Source organism: Zonotrichia leucophrys, chromosome Z (assembly GCF_028769735.1).
Source record: "Zonotrichia leucophrys gambelii isolate GWCS_2022_RI chromosome Z, RI_Zleu_2.0, whole genome shotgun sequence".
Lineage (NCBI taxonomy): Eukaryota > Metazoa > Chordata > Aves > Passeriformes > Passerellidae > Zonotrichia > Zonotrichia leucophrys.
Window position 1 is genome coordinate 13,239,420 of NC_088200.1, and position 20,071 is coordinate 13,259,490.

The following is a 20,071-nucleotide window of genomic DNA, read 5'->3' on the forward strand; positions in this document are numbered from 1 at the left end:
CTCTAGTATTTTCAGAAAGGATTTTTTTCTCTCTCACTACATTTAAGGTTTTTAAAGATATTTATCTCTGTTTAAGAGAGTGGAAGTCACATGCCTGGTTTCAGCATTTTAGGTTATGCCAGTCAGTCACCTTGAGCTTCCTCTGCAGTCAAGGGAAATAATTAGGCACCTTGGGAGGCTGATTCAACTCATTCTGATCCTTATCTAACACAAGGAAAATGAGTGGCCCTGTGAGGCTGTGTATTTCTTTCCACTGTATAGAAATGGACTCAAAGGGAAAATTATATCTGAATGTTTTACTGTAGTTTTTAAAATCAAACAAAATGAATCCATCTAACCCAATGTTGTTCTTGAGCTTTCTTCTTGAAAGCAACAGTTGAGCATTTTAGTATGTGATTCATATGGAAGGCAAACATATGAAAGCTGCTGCAGTCACTGCCACTAATGATGACAGACAATTTTTTCTAATATAATATAATGTCAAAGAAGGACTGTATTTCACTAATATCCTGTTTTGGATAACATCTCCTTTTGCTCCATCTCATGTGGATATCCCTAAAGGGTTTAAAAGCTCTGAGCATCACTTTTTATTAAATATTTTTCCCCAAGATGTCTTCTTTTCTTTTTTACTAAAACAAATTAACATGTTCACCCGAGACAAAAGCCAATTATTAAATGAGGAACATTCAAGAATGGGAAATAACACTTATTTTTGTTGTAACCCAAAGAACAAACAGGCATCACTAAGCAGCAGAAGTCAGGATTTTATTCAAACCGCAAACCGATCCAGAAAATTACATACATGCAAAACATGGCATGCTGTACAAAAACAGTGTTGAAATCATCAATATTTGAACTTTTCCCCAGTTTGAAAAGAGTGCCTCAGGAACTTAACTGCTCTACAAAACACTACAGTTCTGACAATACCTAGAATTCATAACCAAGCTAATCAGAAGGAAAATACATTTAGTATATGAGATGGAAACCACCACCCCTCGAGCCTGGCGCAGCCTGATGGTGCAGATGTACACCCCTCCAGCAGTCTGGCCCTGCAGCGCTGAAGTCAATAGGAACTTTGTGAATCATTTCAGTGGAAACAGATTCTGTGATAACACAGGCCTCTGAGAGAAGGGCAGCAGTCTTTCCTGTATGAGTAAAGACAGAACGCTGACGCAAGTACAAAGCGCAAAGAAAGAAAAGATGAGGTGGATACAGCCAAGCTCCTTCAAGATGAAAACACATCTCACACATCTCCTTTTCCAGCCAGAGAGGATCTCTTCTTTGAAGAAATCTGTCCAAATCCCTATCATGCTAACTCTTTCTAGACTGTATTAAGAAGATTAAGAAATCCTTCAACTCTAATAATTTAAACTATCAAACCATATCTTGATCAAGTGCCTATCCAGTAAGCATTTAAAATAATTCTAAAGCTAATGAAGAAATAAAAATGTAGCATGATGATGTTTTACATTCCTAGTATACTTATGCCAGTGTAGTTCTAATTATTTTCAATACTCAGAACATAGTAAAAGGTGTGATTTTGTGTGAATGTGTGCTCATGCAAGCACAGATCTAAAAATTCACAAATACAAAAAACATTTTGGGGGACTCTTGCAAAACTTAATGAAAACTTAGTGCAAAAGGGCAATTAAGTCTTTTTAAAAAACTGTATGTATCCTCTTAAATAAAGATACTCTGATACCAGATAAACAGAAAGTATGATTTGATTTTTCTGCAATGCGTTTTCCACTGCAAAAACACTATACTTCTCAAGCAACATAATTTTCTTTTAAAATGTGTTATTTTGAAATTAGAAAATGGACTTGAAAAGTGCAGATGACTGATTTCAGAAGTTTCACTTGTCTAGAAAAGTATCTATTATCATACAAAATTTTATCAAAATCAAGTAAAAAATTACATGTTCCCAAACTGAATTCTTCAGGGATTCCTCAGGTGACCATTTTTTCCAATACTGTTAGGATGTGATAATCTCTACGACATCTCCAAGACAATGAAATGAGAACAGTCTCAGCACAGAGCACATCAAAGAAACAGCCTGATTTCACTTCTTTGAATTTCCTGTGTGAGAAGCCAATTGCCACCTTCCCCTGAAAAAAAATCAACATTAAAAAAATTTCCTAGGGTATGCCTCATTACCCATCACTGCATCCAAAATCCAAAAGGGATAAAAAGGAAGACTCCAGCAGCACTGTCCTGCAAAACTCATTCTTTCCCCTAAGAGCATAATTTCAATGGCAGGTCATAAGAATTAGGAAAAGCAAATTGACTCCCTTTATCAGATTAGCCTCACTAGGAAAGAAAAGCCCCAAATACAATACAATTCAGTCATATTTCCTACTCCCACCATTCTACTTTTGGTGATGTCTGTAGCACAGCACACAAGATAAAAAAAGGCCAGTTTCAGTCACAGTGACTTTCTTCTTTTCTTTCTTCTGGTGAAACATTTAGTTGTAACTAAGCATTCAGGGCTTTGGTTGGTAAAGCATTTCCTTTCATCTAATCAGAAGTGTTTAACCCACACACTGAGGAAAGCAACATAAAGGTCTCTACAAAATAATAATCCATCCCTGCTTCATAGGAAACTTTCTCATAGAACAAATTATCTTAATGAAAACAAAGACTGTCAATAACAGAAAAGAGTTCACACTTTTACTGGAAGAAAATAATATTAATTAATAGTGATTAAAATAATTTTTAAACATCCCTTTTTCTTTCTGTGCTGGTTTTGGCTGGGATAGAGTTCATGCTCTTCAGAGTTGCAAGTAGGGGGCTAGGTTTGATTTGTGCCAGCACAACAACACACAGTTATTTCTATTACTGCTGAGCAGTACTTGCACAGGGTCAAGACCTTTTGCTGCTCCTCATCCCACCCCACCAGTGAGAAGACTGGGGGTGCACAAGAAGCTGACAGCAGACAAGCCAGAACAGCTGACCCCAGCTGACAAGAGGGATATTCAATCTCACAGCACAACACACAGAACTGGGGAAAGAAGGAGGTTGGGGAAGGGAGGACATTCCGAGGGTCTTCCCGAGTCACACATGATGTAGCCTTGCTTTCCTGGGGATACCTGAATGCCTGCCTGCCCATGGGAACTGGTGGGTGAATCCCTTGTTTTGCTTTGCTTGCAAGTGCAGCTTTTGCTTTCCATATTAGGCTGTCTCCATCCAAGCCCACAAGTTCTTTCACTTTTACTCTTCCAATTCTCCCCCCCATTCCACCAGGAGGCAGTCAGCTGAGTGGGGCTGAGTTGCCAGCTAGGGATAAACCACAGCACTTTTACAGTTTAAATAAAACTTTCCTAATTACTGGGAAAATGTACACATTAACTTGTAAAATTATGAAATACACAAAGATGAAGCAGCTGTTAGAATGCAGTTAAGCATTTCAACATTACATTTGCTCATAAGAATTTAGAATTTTTAGAATCAACTCCTGGGTTTCTTTTTCACAAATACAGATGGAACAACAACTCAGGTCATTGCTTTTTTAATTAACGAAAGAAAAATAGCTTCAGTTCTTTAACTTTTGTAGGCTATCCTACCATTTAATAAAAAAAGAACAAAAACAAAGCAAGCAAAATACAATAAATAACAGCAGTTCTTAAAATTATGGGTATGACAACTCATGAGGCTGCCCTACCGGGCCCTGATGAAAAGGGTTTCATCAGGAGTTGCAGAACAATTGTCCTGCCCAGTAACAGTCTCTACTGTGCCTGAAGCAGACACAATCACCATCGTTTTAGCTGCTGAAAGAGCTTTCTCCTTCTCTGCAATGGCAGCACAGACTGCCACAATTTCATCACTTTCGAAGTCATAGTCTGGGATTGACTCTTGTACAAGCTCTTTTGCCAGCGCTTGCACTGACTCAGTCTTTGTGGCCTTCTGCTGTTCCTGTAGTTTTCTTGCCCAGGAAAGGTCTTCTTTCCATACTTCAGGGTTCATTGGAAAGATGTGTAAGGATACCTGGAAGCTTCGGATTGCCTATAAGCAGAAAAAGGAAGAAACAAAGATGTGACATTTTAAAGCCTTCCTTTTTCATAAAAATTGACAACAACAAAAAAAATTACATATATCATTTGAGCAAAGCCAAAAGCCATTTTACTCCTGTCTTTTTTGGAGGACTCGTCCCTTATCTTGGTTCAATAGCAGAATGACCCCCAAAAAATTGCGTCTGAAATGACAAAAATGCATTCATAAACTAGGAACCTGGCAACAAGGGCACAAATAGAGAGTTCATATATGAAAAACAATGCTGTTATTAAAAAGGTAAAAGGAAAAACAATTTTTTGGTTGGTTTCCTATTCCACTTTTCTCTCATTGTCAGATGTACATAAGGCAAAAGCAGACAGAAATGGTTTAAAGAAATACAGAAAAGGGATGACTGGAATTTGAAGCATCACTGGTATTGCTGCCTTTAAATTAGAATGCAGTTGTTTCACATACAGACTTAACAATACACTAATACTAGCCACATGGTAAAGAGTTTCTGTAATAGGCATATGGTTACAAAAACACATAAATAAATGCACAGAAGGAGCCAAATGAACTCCAAACTTCGAGAGCTGCTCTAAGAAAGAACTTCTATAATCTATAGATTATATAGATTTTAATCTTATAAACAACATAATACTAGTAGAAGTAAGTGTACTTCGTGAGGCTTCTCCTTTCTTTCAATTCAGCTGGGAAAATACTCACAAATACAAATCCTCAACAGAGAAGCTGTGAATTTAAAAACAAAGAAATGTGACCATCAAAAATAAGATGTTGCTACAATACTAGAAAAAAGCTACACCAAGAATTACAACTGTATTGTCTTTTAGTTATCTTAACAGTGGTCAAGGCTGAACCTACCTCCTCAAACTTAGGTACATGTACACAAAAGCATGAGTGTATTTCAAATTTATGACTGTACAGTCAGTTATGAAAATGGGTCACCTTACTGACAAAACTCTTTTCTGACATGTACAGAAGCCTCCCTGTAAGATGGGAAAACTGTGATTATATGGATTGGGATGGTATTTGGGAAGAGTTCTGGCAACTTGAATATTAAAACCTTAAAGACATATGGTAAATCACAGTTTACTTATTCTGTTGTAGTTTATAAACACATAAAGCATGCCAAATAATTTGGAAAATCACAACTTTTCTTCTGCACTGACAGAAACTAATGGCTCATGCTTCTGACGGCACAGATGAATATATGGACTCCATAGGATGGGAACTCAGAAAAAAGAGATACAAAATCAGATTTAAGATACTATCAGTATTACTGCTGTTGTAAGAGGCAGCCTCTCAATTCCAGAGAGAAAAAAAAAGCTTGATTATTGGTCCACAGCCAGCTCTGATGTGCAGGAGCATGCTGAACTTTAAAGAGAAGAAGAACTGAAGTTTAGTTCTTGTAAAACAGTGTCATTTTATTCAACTTTGCTAGCTTTTAATTTTCAGGGACACATGAAAAACAAGTAAACACTAAATGCTAATTTTTGTATTTCTATTGAAAACAAAATATAAATAAAGACCATCTGCTTTTAAGCTTTCCATGAAAGATGTCCCCTAATTAAAACCTGTCTATATAGTTATGTTCATGCACAATAAATAACATTTGGTAAGCGTCAAAGCTGCTTTGATGATTCATACAATACAGCATAAAAAGATCATCTTAGTAAATCTATTGGAAAGGAGTTTTAGTGCTTGATATTTTTACAAAGAAATAACAAAATATTAAAGTAAGTTTTAAATTATGCCAAAAGATCAGAGGGATTATTTTAAAGCAGCGATGTAAAACTGAAAAATACACACTTGTCATCCATTTGAAATTTTATGTTGCCACTGGAATAGTGCCCAAAGCAATTTCTATTATGAAAAAAGAAAATAACAATGGTATTTTTAGTTCTTCCCCTAATGGAGATGAAAATCTCCTTCTCAAATTTCCTGTTGCATTGTAGGAAAACACAGTGACACTACATAAAATCAATATTTCTAGCCTCATTTTAAAGAGGAGCTGTAATTTTAGAGACCCTGCATATAAGGACTATAGGATTTTTTATCAGTACAGTCATGTACCTGCTTTTGCTTCTGTAAGGAAGTGCAATGTAAAACCTTCTGCAGTACATTCTTCCTTGTGGAATTACCATATTTGAAAAATCTGTACTTTTGAAGTATCTTACATTTTTTCTCACTAAATAGTATTCTGTAGCAAAAAGTCTTCTATTTGACCCTTGAGCAGAGTCTCTTCTGCTGCTTTGCACACACCCTTCAAGTGTGAAGGGCAATTCTGATCAGATTGCACTTTTTTTAAACACATGGACTTAGCAACTGTCACTATATATAAACCCCCAGAAAAGCCAGAATTTTAAGAGGTTGCCTCTGCCACCAAAGCATGTGGCAGACCTTTATGTTACACTAGGCAGACACTTTCTGACCTGTTTCAAAGGATGTCTATCAGTGAAGTAAGTAATCTTTTCCTGTGTTAAATGATCTTTAATATGGATTTTTTTTTGTTTGTGTGTTTTTTGTGTTTTTACAGCACTCAGCATAGTCCCTTGGGGGTGCTGTGGGTGAGAGGCTGCACATGGCCCAGCCATGGCACTCCCAGCCCAGAGAGCCAAACGTGTCCTGGGCTGCACCCAGAGCCCCGTGGGCAGCAGGGCAGGGAGGGGATTCTGCCCCTCTGCTCTGCTCTGCTGAGACCCACCTGGAGCACTGCATCCAGCCCTGGGCTCCTCTGAACAGGAGGGACAGGGACCAGCTGGAGCCAGCACAGAGGAGGCAACAAAGAGAATCAGGGGGCTGGAGCACAACTCCTGAGGACACTTTGGGAGCATTTGGGCTGCTGAGCCTGGGGAAAGAAGGGTTCAGTGACACCTTACAGCAGCCTCCCAGTACCTGTAAGGACCCACAAAAGACCTGGAGAAGGATTTTTACAAGGACATGCAGTGATAGAACAGGGGATGATGACTTTAAACTGAAAAAGGGAAGATTCAGGCTAGATGTAAGGAAGATACTATTTACAGTGATTTCCTGATGATATGGATTGGGATGCTATTTAGGAAGAGGTTGCCCAGAGAGATGGTTAATGCCTCATCCCTGGAAACATTTAAGGCCCGGCTGGACAGGGATCTGAGCAACCTGATCTACCTGAAGGTATCTTGGCTGATTGCAGGGAGTTGGACTTACAGGTCCCTTCCAAACAAAAGCTTTCTGTGATTCTACGACAATATATTACTGGAATTTGAGTCTTACTTTTGTACTACTCACCATGAACATAAATAACTAATTTTTACAGAAGCATTTATCACAGTAATGTAGAAAATAGGGAAATAAGACATTTTAGTATAGTTAAAGACTCCTCATGACATTTCTCTCCTTCAAACAAGAAAAAAAGTCCCATCCTTTCAGGTATTTTCACTCTAGTTTAATTAGTTTAACAGTTTCTATGGTATAATCTGAATGGCAGATTTTTTTAATTTTTTTTTTTTTTTACTTTAAACTGTCATATTGAACTTTTCTGTGTAACTTTCTGTTCAGATTATTTCTGCTTTTCAATAAAGAAATTCTCCCTGAAAATTTCATCAAAAGTAATTCTGGTGTCTTACAATATGAGGTGAACACAATATTTTACACTTCTTACATTTCCAAAACCATTTTATTCAAAGTTTCTGGAACTCTCATGTTCTGGAGAAAGTACTTGAAATATAGCAATTTTCCAGATGTGAAAGACTATTTTTGACTTATGCTTACTGGGATTTGTTAAAATTCCAAATGCATAAGAATCTTTGTTTCCATCTGGTAGATGTGTGTGAGATATCCTCACTTCCACACCTTCCTTCTTCTCTTAATGAAGAAGTTTGCATCCTCCTTTTTCCCCTCCTGTACTTTCTTTTGCTCTGGTGATAGATTTCACAGGTGTCACTTTGCACCAAGTCATTTCCTCACATTTACCACCCTTCTGCCCTCGGTGCACAGCCCGGCAAGGCTGCTGATGCTCTGCTGAAATCACTGCCTCAGGCTGCCTCCACCACACAGATCTCTTACACTGTGCTCTACCAGACACAAGGATATGATGCAGGAGGGCCAAGGAAACAACAACCACAAAAATCAAACCCATCCTAGAAACTGACATAGCCTAAGAAAATAAAGCTCAATTGTAACCAGTATTTTCACCTGGCAAATCAGGAAAATCCGGGAACGCGTTTACTTCTTTATTACCAAATTATACTGCCAAATTTATTAGGGGAATTTTAAAACAATGGTGAAATAAACTTTGTTCAACATCCCTGTTTGTCTTACCCCGTGCATCTGATTTAGCTAAAACGTTCAATTACAAGGTCTCAATGTTGACAAATGCATTACTCGAAAGTCCTGAGCAAATGAAGGCACCAGCTAAATCAGCCACAATCACTTACAGAAACTGCGTACCCCTGGCAGAAGTGGAGCCGAAAAGGGCATTTAAACTTTTGGAGACTTGTTTGCCCTTCAGCTTTCCTGACGGAAAACAAAAATCACCTTTGACTAGAAGATCTTTTTGTGCTTTAACAATCACTATCACAAAATATATTTACAATTTCCAACAGTGGTTAAAAAAGAAAAGGGGTTACTCTGTAGTAGATGGAGAGGGCAGGATTAACAAAAAACCTTCCTGGGGAAGCTTATATTACTGACTATTACCTCAATAACTCAGTAGGACTATTTAAAGCTGTTGAAAAGAATTTAACAGAACCCTACTTTAAATGAAAAAGCATGGTACTTTCTCTCTTAACTTACTAACTTCCTAAATACTTTTAATTTTCAGTGGAAGGACAATCACCAATTTCCTTTTTGTTACCAAAATAGTCTATGTTTCTAAATGCTAACATTTGTAAAATGTTGAAAAATTATCTCAAATTCAGATTAATTATGTTAATTAGCCGCATTCCAATAAAAGACAGACATTTGTCTCTTTGGGAGTATAAAACTCCCATCATTATCTAAAAGACCAAAAACTATTTCTTTCAAGAGAGATGAAAGGAAAGGGCTGATCTGAGAATTCATATTGTCAAGGCATGATTCTTTTGACAAAATGTTGTGTCAGACTTAAAAGACTGTTAAAGCACTAGCTACTTAGGAGGAATACAGGAAACCACATCCTTCAAAGCATCAAACAAAACCCATGCACAACTGGTGCATATTTACAGATCTTCCCTCTCAACTCTGTGATCCTCAGTCCCCAGGTTTGCCAGGGACCCAGAATGGGCTCAAGCTGAAGTCACAGAACCTCAGGATGGCCAACGGTGGCCAGGACCTTCTGAGGTCACCTGGGCCAAGCCCTGCTCAAGCAGGGCCACCTGAGCTGGCTGCCCACGACAATGGCACAGGGCTGATTAACTTCTCCATGGTGGGAGACTCTGGGCTTTCATTCAGTCCTTGATTTTCTTGCGATTAGGTTTGGTTTTCTTTTTAATATTGCTTTTGTTTGGTTTTCTTTTTTTTTCCTCTTGATTAATCAAAGCATGGGGCTCACCCTGTCTCACAGGAGGAACTGTTGTAATGAAGCTATTAGTGCAAAATTGTTAACTAGTTAAGATGTTATCAGCAGTACAGGAAATTCAATTTGTAAAACCAATATTTATAAAATATTTGTAAATATTTACTTTGTAAAACCAAGTATTTGCAATGAAATGAGAGAAATACCGCAAGCCTGGCTATATTTCTACAGTTACTACATTCACATTGCAGGTTTACTCAGGTGTGCTCTGCACACTGATTTGTAGAATTTAAGGAATTTCTGCCATTACAGAAATGAAGTTTTCCTTGCTCACATTCAAGTAATACTGTTGAATTACGCTATTTAGTAAATTCAGGGGGCAAAAAAGGGTAAACAACTTTCATAAAAGCTAAATGAAAAGGGACTAATTTATCTCATTCTTTCTGTCACAAGTTTGACAAAAACTATATCCAAGCAAATATTTAATTTTTTTTATTATTACACATAATATACAGATTTGTTTGGAAGCAGCATTTTAGACCTGGGAAACTTCAAAATAAAATAGAGTCAATTGTTTTTTTCCTAAGAAAAAAAAATGCATCATTTATTGTGAAGCAATAAAAGTATTCACAACAGAACATTTGGCAGGATGTGGGTAATGAAGACAGATGTTGGTGGGGAAGAAATGAAACAAGGAAGCAGAAGAAGCAATTCTTTAGAAGGATAGTAATTCCCAAATCTAAAAAAAAAAATTTCTAAAAAAGTCTTGATATTTATGCTTTATTAACTTTTCTTTGTAAAAAATATGACACAGGGAAAACCAGAAAATCATGGCAATGAAAGACTAATGGAAAAAGCATAGTTATGACTTAAACCACTTGGTCTAGAGGACTCCAGAAGTTCAGTAACTATGAATTCACTTCTTATTTTAAAACTCCATTAGTCTTAGCCTCTTAAGATTCCTTAAAAATCGCTTGGTTCAAAAACAAATAGTGAACATCATTTGCATTTTAGAAGAACTCCCCAACTTCTCTGTATGTGAAAACATATTTATCAGAAGGCAATTCAACCTACAGACAGAAGGCAACGATGTATGAACACACAGTACCACAGCACTGGGGACACCAACAGGCTCCCTGCTCAGACACAATCAGAACTAAGAGGGCAAACTACCTGTGATAACCCCCTCTCCCTCCCTCTTGATCACAGTAAGGCAAATTTAACAATTACAGGAGCACCTAGAGTAGTGTTTCAGATGAATGAAGTGCTTTGATGCAAATCTCTGATTGTTCCCACCTAAAATGCTTTGCTTTGCATCACTGAATAGTCTCAGATAGATAAATTAGATCCCTTTCTGATTAAGCTCAACAGTGCACTCTAAGAGAACTCTGAAGTGCTACTCTAAAATAAGATAAAATTAAAATAATATGAACACTAGGTGCCCAGCACTCCAGATACCCAGTCCCACTGGTGCTTCATGACTTGTCATGAAATAAAAAAGCTTACAGGATCTGATGAATCAAACTCCTGGATATATCTAGTACAGGTATATTACTATTTATAACTGATATTACAGCAACTGTACCATTTTTTACAGAATAAACAGCATCAGTCCTTGAAAGAAATAAAACTCTAATTTTCCTGAGACTAGTGCATTTAAAATTCTCAGGCATAATTTACAGTGACAGTTTCATACACTTAAAAGGAAAAGACCCAGACAGACCAGACCATCAACCCTAACTTTCTACACCACAAAAACCATGGAATGTCACCACTGCTGAAATGCAGATATGCATGGATTTATTTGAGATATTTAATATTCTAGTACTGCACCAACAAAGGGTGCACACTGCACATCTGTAGCACACAGGTTTTGTCTTAGGTTTTGTCTAACAGGACTGGAGCACCTCCCCACTGAGGATGGGCTGAACAAGTTGTGGCTGTTCAGCTCGGAGAAGGTTAGGTTGTGTGGAGACCTCACAGCAAGCTGCTGGTATCTGAAGGGGGAATATAGGGGAGCTGGAGAGGGACTCTTTATCAAGGAATGTAGTGACAAGCAGTTATAGGAACAAACTGAAATGAGGGAAATTTAGGAAGATATTCTGTACTGTGAAAGTGCTGAGAATCTGGAACAGGTTGCCCAAAGAAGCTGTGGATATTCCCCAGAGATGGGGAATATTCAAGGCCAGGCTGGATGAGGTTGAAATTAGACGATCTTCAAGGCTCCCTCCAAGCCAAACAGTTCTGTGGCTCTATGTGATTCACATAGTTTGCATTTGTTTTGGTTGGTTTCGGGTTTTTAACACTGCTTCTTACTACATTTTAAAAGTTTGTTTTGTATGAATGGTTAACCTACATCAAAAAAACCCCATCATTTTTTAATTCTTGAAAATTTTCAGACATTGTAACTTTGTAAAAACCACTCTAAATTATCAACAAAATTATTCATATCAAAACAGCACACAGATACTTCTATTCAAAATACAACCAGTATGTTTTTTCATCTAAGAGGTCATGATGCAATGTTTTTCTAATTATTTTCTGATTCCTCTGGGAATGTGTCCGAATTTGACAGTTCACCTGTTGTGTTTTCACAGAAACTAGCAAAAAATTATTATACCCCAGAAAAAAAAAGATGCACTTCAGCTACTGCAGAGCTTTTTGCTCTCTTACTAAATGAAGAAGCACCCGCAGCCAACATTTGAGGTCAGGGAACCAGACGAAGCCAGGAATGAAGACACATTATTTGCTACATAAGCAGGACACAAGAAAAACAAGACACTAGAATTTTATCAGCAGGCGGGTGTAAAAACTGAGCACAAATAATCTGCTCATCCTTGAACTTCACATTACCCTAATCTTTAAATTATGGTGAGCTGCACTGTAGCAGTACAACACACAGAATGTAGTATGTGCAGTTATGTCAGCATAATTCTTCTATTGCATAAAGACACCAAATAAATATATGACACAAAAGTCTTTGAGCTAGCCTGGTCTTCCACAAGTCCAGCAACAAAACCACACAGGAAGCATTTGTGAAACACAAAAAAGCAGAGGGAACACTGGAGACAAATAATAATGACCTTTCTCCTTGTCTGTGTTCAAGTTACCATAAGGATACACAGTAACCTTGGCATTTCTGTACTTTCCTTCTCACACACAATTAATTCTGTTATCCTACCAGTGCTATCTCTCCTAATCCAAGCTGGGCACGTCCCAAAGTCTGCCAGGCATCCCAAGAACGTGGGTTTCTCTGGACAGCCATTTCTGCTGCATGCACTGCTGGAAACATTTCATGTAAAGACATGAGGACCTGTATCAGAAATAGAAAAATAAGAGGAAGAAAAATAAGCAAAACTGAAAAAAAAATTTAACTTTTCTGGGATTACCCAGGCAACAACCACTGTTTCAATAACTAAGATTCATCTTACCTAGCTTTTTTTAGTTAAAAATTGCTTGTCTGACCTCAGATAGTCACCCAGACTCATGTCAATCCCCACAGAGAGAAACGGTCATGCTAGAGGATAATTCACCCAAATTATTTAAGCAATGCTATTAGAAGTAGATTAACTGCTTCTGAAGAGGTCTCTCCTTGTCAACAAACCCCACAGTCTATATAAGCATAACAGAATAGTCAGAAGGACAAACACCTGGAGAGATAAACATAATAAATGCACAAGTACTGTTGAAAAACTCCTGGACTGCACTTATTCTTTTTAATAGAGAGCTGCAGCCTACCAGAAACAGTGCAGTGCACATGATATAATTATAGAAACAATCCCTGTAACTCAGCATGGAAACAGACCTTAACAATGACTGCCGTATGTAGAGAACAAGCATTCTGCAGAGCCTAACTTAGACGTGAAGTCACCTATGTTAAGTAAGAAAAAAGTGGTTTCCGAATGTGAAAATCTCTGTTACTCAGCAGTTACCACAGGATTATTCTCCTTGCACTGAATCTCCATAACTAAGACAATAAATCACAGTTAGCAATACACAGTTAGCAATACAGTGTGGTTCAAAGTTTGCCTTATGTTTCCAATACCACCATGAGATTGGCACATCACCTGAAGACCTGCATCACTCTGAGATCATGATTTCAGACACCCACATGCTATGGTGATAGATACCAGTGTAAGAAACAAATGACAACTGCATTCTTGCAGTATGATGAGAATGTCAACCACAAGAGTTAGACTCATGTGTGGGCAACCACTTTCATCCCAACTGACCATAACTATGATGAATAATATTAGAACATGTTAGGACTATTGCTGAAGTTCAGAACAGATTTATTTAACCTTACTGTTCTATGATATATTAAATAGATAAATATGAGTGTGAAGTAGAGGAGGATTCAAATGTGATGATCTTGAGTATTTACCCTAATTAACAAATAGTACAGGCACAGCATAGAGGTGAGCAGTACACTGAACAAAAGAGGAAGAGGGAAAGGAGAAGACAAAGATTTACTACAGAAAGCAACCCTGGACTGAAATAAAACCAAGAAACATCATAAACATGGCTTCTAAACAGCCCTTTGGACTGATGCTTCTGCTGTTCTCTGTGATTAAACTTTTCTAAAGACTAGTCTTATGGCTTCACTTTAATTCCATCGATGGACTGTACCTTAGAATTCAGAAGTACCTAAAAAATCTTCAGAAAAACAATCTACAGCACTATATCATCTTCCCTCTTTTTCCTGCTCAACTGTTCTCAATGTCTGCATTTTGTATCAAAGTCTATGATAAATGTTATGTGTTTTCCAAAACTTTCAGATTAATTACATTTCTATGGGCAGTTTCCCCTATTTGCAGCAGATGTGTGAAGTGAAGCAAACTGTTACTAGTGGAGAAGCGTACATTCTACCAAGATGAAGGGATTCTGCATCTATCAGCTATTTTCTACATCAGTGTCTTAATGTATTTATTCTCATAAGAGAAAACAAATCCAAGTATACATTTACAGGAACATTTTTATGTATCCCAAGTACTCCGTATTTCCTACCAGTACTTTCTACTGCAAACTAATTACAAAACATCTGTGTAAGTGCTTAGGAAATCATTTGGAGTATTTAATGAATCTTACTGGTTTGTTTACTGAATTATTACTTTACTAATAAAGGCAGTTATTCCACTTTCATCTATTTATGAGTATTGTGTGCACCAGCATAAACAGCTGCTTTAAAAATGCTCTTCCAGATCATGTAGTAATTACTCTGCCCCTAATAATTTTGGCATTAGATTCTCCAAGTACATTCAAACAAACACACATATGAATGTATATGCATTTTTATCCGACACAGGTAGTTTTTTTAGTTATTAATAAAATGACTCAGGTACAGTTGTCAGTCAGTATAACGAATATACTTATTAATGCACACTATTTTCCTACACTTTTTTTTTCAGGTGAAGAGGTCATCAAAATGAACCTACAATGGCAGACATAAATGTGTGCAGCCTCATCTTGGCTTACTCTGCTCCAATCTATCATGAGTAGATAATCATTATCTACTCATTATAATGATATCATTATCACTTTAATAAAACATCTCTGTATGTTACTTGGAAACTGAACCAGCAAACCAGCTATTCCACACCTGAAAAATCACACTGAACAAGGAATAAAAAACACTGCCAGCACAAAGATTTCCTGTGCACAGATTTGGCAAGTACTGCTCAGTCCTTCTGGGGTACAGACACATGGGCAAGACAAAGCCAAACAGGAACCACATGTGCTGCAGCCTCCTTGTCACACAGCGTGCCTGTCACATGCTCAATGCGCAGCCACGTCAAGTATGTGTGTATCAGACACACACACACACACACACAATATATTTACAGTGTACATATGAAGTGATGCGTATATATATAGCGATAATACTCTATTAGAAAACATTCTTAAAACTAATAAAAAATTTAGGAAAAAAATTTATGAAGCAGAAAAAACATCTCAAGACTCTCACTGCGGGCACACACACATATGTATGTGTCAAAAGTGACTGGAGGGAAATGTCTTATAAAGATATTCAGTAAGTGGATTTTCAGGACTTGCTTTACTCAAAGAAATTTATCTTTATTACACGTTTCAAAACAAAAACATCCATGTCCTATAATAACTTCATGTATCAGACTTTTAGAAAAAGTCATACAAGATAAATTAGAAGAATTAGAAGAACTCAGTGGCAAAAACCCAATTAAACATAGCAACTCTCATCAGGACACTGACCAAGTATTAGAAATCCAGGCAGCAGAGTGATCCATCATGTTCTGCCCACAATATTTTGGAAGTGTTATGAATCTGAGTAAGTTTTGGTTTTTAATGAGCTCAGTGAATTGAGGCTGAATCACTATATATAGATACATTCCACTTCCAGTGAAAATGACCCAATTCCTTTTTCCATCCAGTAACCCATTTCAAAATACAGATTAATAAAATTCATCCTACTCATAAGTAGTTTACATTTACTTATGCTCTAAAGCTATTACCATTGCACCATACAGAAATGCTTTATTGCAATTTAGGTTTCTGGAGTTCACACTAATTTTTTGACAGTTTACTCTTCTCCGTACACATCCCAATTCAAGAAAAACAAATTTAAAATAATCAGCACTTACTAGCTGACTTATTATAATCTAAACTTGGGATTCTAAGTCTGGTCATGTCTTAGAAACCTTGTAATTTCTTAAGTAAGAAGAGAGATAGAAGTAGATATTATTTCTTCACTGAGTTCAACATTAAGACAGCCTTTAGAAGAGGGGAAATGGAATGATTTGAAGATTATGGGTTTCATATATAAAAACAAAGAAGTGACATGTATCTCATAGCCTGGTCCTGTTCAAATGAATGCAAATTGAGGATGTAGCATTGAAGGAAATTGGATGCTCATACAGCTGACGACAAAACATCCAAAAAATTATAAAAAGGAACTTGACAGTTTACTTTAGAATTTACTTGTTTCTAAAAATATATATAAAAATTTACTTTTTAATACTTTAAAAATTCTGTCATAGTTGCACAGTTATCTGAGATCTGAGGTGTAAGTGTCACGAGATAGGCAACATGAACCAAGTGAATTCTCAGGAGTAGTACTAAACAGCAGCAAGTCTGGCTCCCAAGACAGTTTGTTGTATAACATCACAATGTTTCAAGTCTTTTGATATCTCTCTTCATCCAAAAATGTCCCACATGGTCCAGTCACCAAACATTAAGATAAAAAATCAGAGTATGCCAAAGTCTGCTCCTCCATCTCTGTAGTTCAAAGTAGTAACAAAATAATCCAGTCAATATTTAAGAAATTCAGTCCACAATTAATTTCAAGCAGTCTTAGTGGCTGCATTAATACAGGCAGTCTTTATATATTCCTTTGAATATAATTACAATACCACTTATATTAGGCTGCTGTTGTTGGGTCTTTTTAAAGATTTTTGTTTTTCAACAAAAATGCAGAAATGAACGAGCATAAACATTTACTTTCCAGTCATTGCTCTTGCAATGGGGAAACAGCTTAGGCTGGTGATGAAGTATCAAGTATGTATACTGACAGATCTTGCATGCAATGAAAAGTGGACCCCTAACCTCTCAAAAACCATAAAAAACTGTTTTTAAATGGATCAAAGAGTAGCTGAGAGCAACAGAAAAAAATCTCATCAAATTCTATGCTTTTTTGAAGCAATTGAGCAATTCCACAGTGATCCATGTGATTTTCTGGAAATACACTTACTTCAAATAACTTTGACAACTAGGAACTTTAAACACTATTTCTGCTCTTCAGAAGTACTGAAAGACATTTGTCCTACATCTGTTAAAATGCTTTAATAAGGTCTTTGAGAACTTACCACAAACATTTACAGATTCCTACAGTGCCATTACCATATTTATCTGAGCTGCAGTATTGAAAATGTTAAGTTTGCTGTTGAGAAAGGAAATACCCAACATAAGGTTATCCTAATAAATGTAACGGCATAAGAGAGATACTCAAGCCTGAGCAAAACAAAACCCACTTCATCCTCCAATTCTCCAACAGATTTTCTTCATAACATTTTCTCGCTGATAGAAAATTAATACAGACCATAAGGAATCTTTGCATATTGCACAAAGTCATTCTTAAAATGAATCTCCTCCTCTAGTATGTGACACACATATCAAGACAGGGGGATTTTTACAGACCCAGAGCTGGTCAGGCATTTCTGACGCTGCTGTACAGTTCCTCCAAAACATTTTCACTGAGCTACACTGTAATAGCTGCAGTATTTGTGCTGGTATGCTGGACTGGAACAACACAGTCAGTTCTAAGACTGTATCTCTTGAATATTGGCCACAATATTTTTTGAATGAATTACGCATTTCTGTTTTGGCAAAAGTGGATTTCTACAGCTCACATCAATGCTTTTAGAAGTACAAAGGTATCAAATTACACATTCTACTAAACAGCTTCCAGTAAGCATAAGTCATACTGCAAAAAAAAAAAATCTGCAATAATTATTTGCATGCATGAAAGAGACGTTACCAACTGAAACATTACATGTTTTATTAAAAAGATTCAAGAAATAGTTTTATAAATGCGTATTTTGTACACAAGCTTTTCTTATGTTCTCATTCACAGTGTAACTGTTACCCAATACAAGAAAGTGAAATCAAAAAGAAATGGTGCAACTACTGAGAACTGCTCTTTTTCCAGAAAGAAAGCAAAGGCATGGTAGAAGAGAGGGCTGGGCTCCTTCAGCATTTTTTTTCAGCTTTCATTATTCTCCACTTGTATCATTAGACAAGAACAGATAACTCACAAGATGAATCCCAGTAACAGAGCTGTTTCTTAGTTCCTCTTGGTCAGCAGAAAAGCTGTGTGTCTCTAACTCACCTTTGCCATTTTGCTGAAGTACAGGGACTGGGGAGCCAAGTAACCAACAACCCCTCAGAACTATTATCTGGAGCACAGATTGAACCACATTGTAGCACTCACCTCTTTGGATAATTCACTGCATCATAGCTCCAGTCCAGGTAAGCTTACACACTTCACAGCTGTCCTATTATTTTCAATGTGAAAATACTTATTTTTGGTGTAATTTCAATTAAACAGAATGCTTTTGGGGACCTATCTTAAATTCTTGCATTCACATAAGACCATAATAAAAACAGTTACAAGGGAGCTGTTGACTAATTTGTCCCACTGAGCAGAACTGCTCTGAAATTTTTAACAGCTTTTTGTTTATTCAAAACAGAGTTAAAACTTTAAACTATGATAAAATTTACCAATACCATCTTCACATCCTAGCAGATGTGAAGACCTTCTTTACTAGTAAAGTTAAAACTTAAACTTATAAAGGAACAGCTATGTAAGTTAACACCCTTTAGAGCAATCTGGAGTGCTGCTAATTAAAGCAGAATTGCATTATCCTGTGTCTTCCAATAATGCATAATCAAGATTTGAAATTCCTTAACACATAGCTCTGCAGATACTAGAAATTGACACATGAACAGAAAGCATTGAAACAAATTTGTTGAAGAAAAATTTTCAAGCACTTCTAAACACAGAGAAGTCCCAGGCCAAAGCTTGCTGGAGCCTGAGAAAAGGATCAGGAGAGTAGTATTGCTACATGCTCATGCCATTTGGGCAACTCTTTTCCAGCCATTCCACTAGTCTAGACAGATCTTTCACTTACACTAACACTTATGGTTGTGTAAAATACTTCTCCCAAAACATGTTAAAGAAAACCCCTTAAGCCATAAGAATCTCTCAAACCAAAAACATAACCTAGTAAGAGCTAAACCTTCTGCAGCTACATAAAACAAAAGTATCCTTCAGAATCCATCATCTTGAAATGAAGTCATGATTATTCTATTAATTCTTTTGCAGAATCAAGCTTTCTTCACCAGACAAGATGACTGAGGAGCAAATGTGGTAATATCCATCAGAGAAAGCAGCCACCACACCTTGGAAAAGAACCAGCATTGCTTCTTGAGGTTTGTTGGTGTTTGGGTTTTTTGGCTTCTTTTTTGGGGAAGTAGGGGTGTTAGGGTCCTGATTGGGGGTTTTACACAATAAAGAATTAGAGTAACTACAAAGATTTTAAAACTAAACAGTACAGCAAACTTCCTAAAAGTTACAAAACACATTCACCATTTTTTTTTTCTCTTTTCCTCTCTCCCAAACAATTTAGCTTTTCAAGACCATTTGCTGAAACTCATTAGGTGCAGCTTATGGGGCCTCTTGAGATGCTTCCTACAATTCAGAGGGTGCCTATGGGAGTCACAAGAAAGCTGGAGTGGGACTTTTACAAGGGCATGTAGTGATAGGACAAGGGGGAACAGCTTCCAACTGAAAAAGGGCAGGTTTAGAGGAGATATTATAAAGTATTTTACATGACTGATTTATCTATTTAACACTTAATACAAAACCAGATTGAAGCAAACCATTTGCACACAGTACCCATGTTTAATGCTGACACTAGATAGTATTAAACCCAATCTTTAGAATGAGCAGGCAGATTTTTAATGGTCAGATTTGCTAATCTATCACACTAAGGCTCTCCTTGATCCCTCCCTCCAATATAATTTTTTTCTCTGCAATGTAGCAACCCAATTCCA

At 36.9% G+C, this 20,071-nt stretch overlaps 1 protein-coding gene across 1 annotated transcript in view; it reads right to left on the minus strand.

The window, feature by feature from the left end:
• Positions 1-744: 744 nt before the first annotated feature.
• TTC33 (tetratricopeptide repeat domain 33) overlaps positions 745-20,071 on the minus strand; it is a 43,865-nt gene continuing 24,538 nt past the window's right edge. Inside the window, exons 4-5 of the mRNA XM_064736466.1 lie at positions 12,666-12,797; positions 745-4,002 (exon numbers count right to left, since the gene is read on the minus strand). Of these exons, the coding sequence (XP_064592536.1) occupies positions 3,658-4,002; positions 12,666-12,797 (477 nt within the window). The 3' untranslated portion in view covers positions 745-3,657. The remainder of the gene's footprint in view (positions 4,003-12,665; positions 12,798-20,071) is intronic.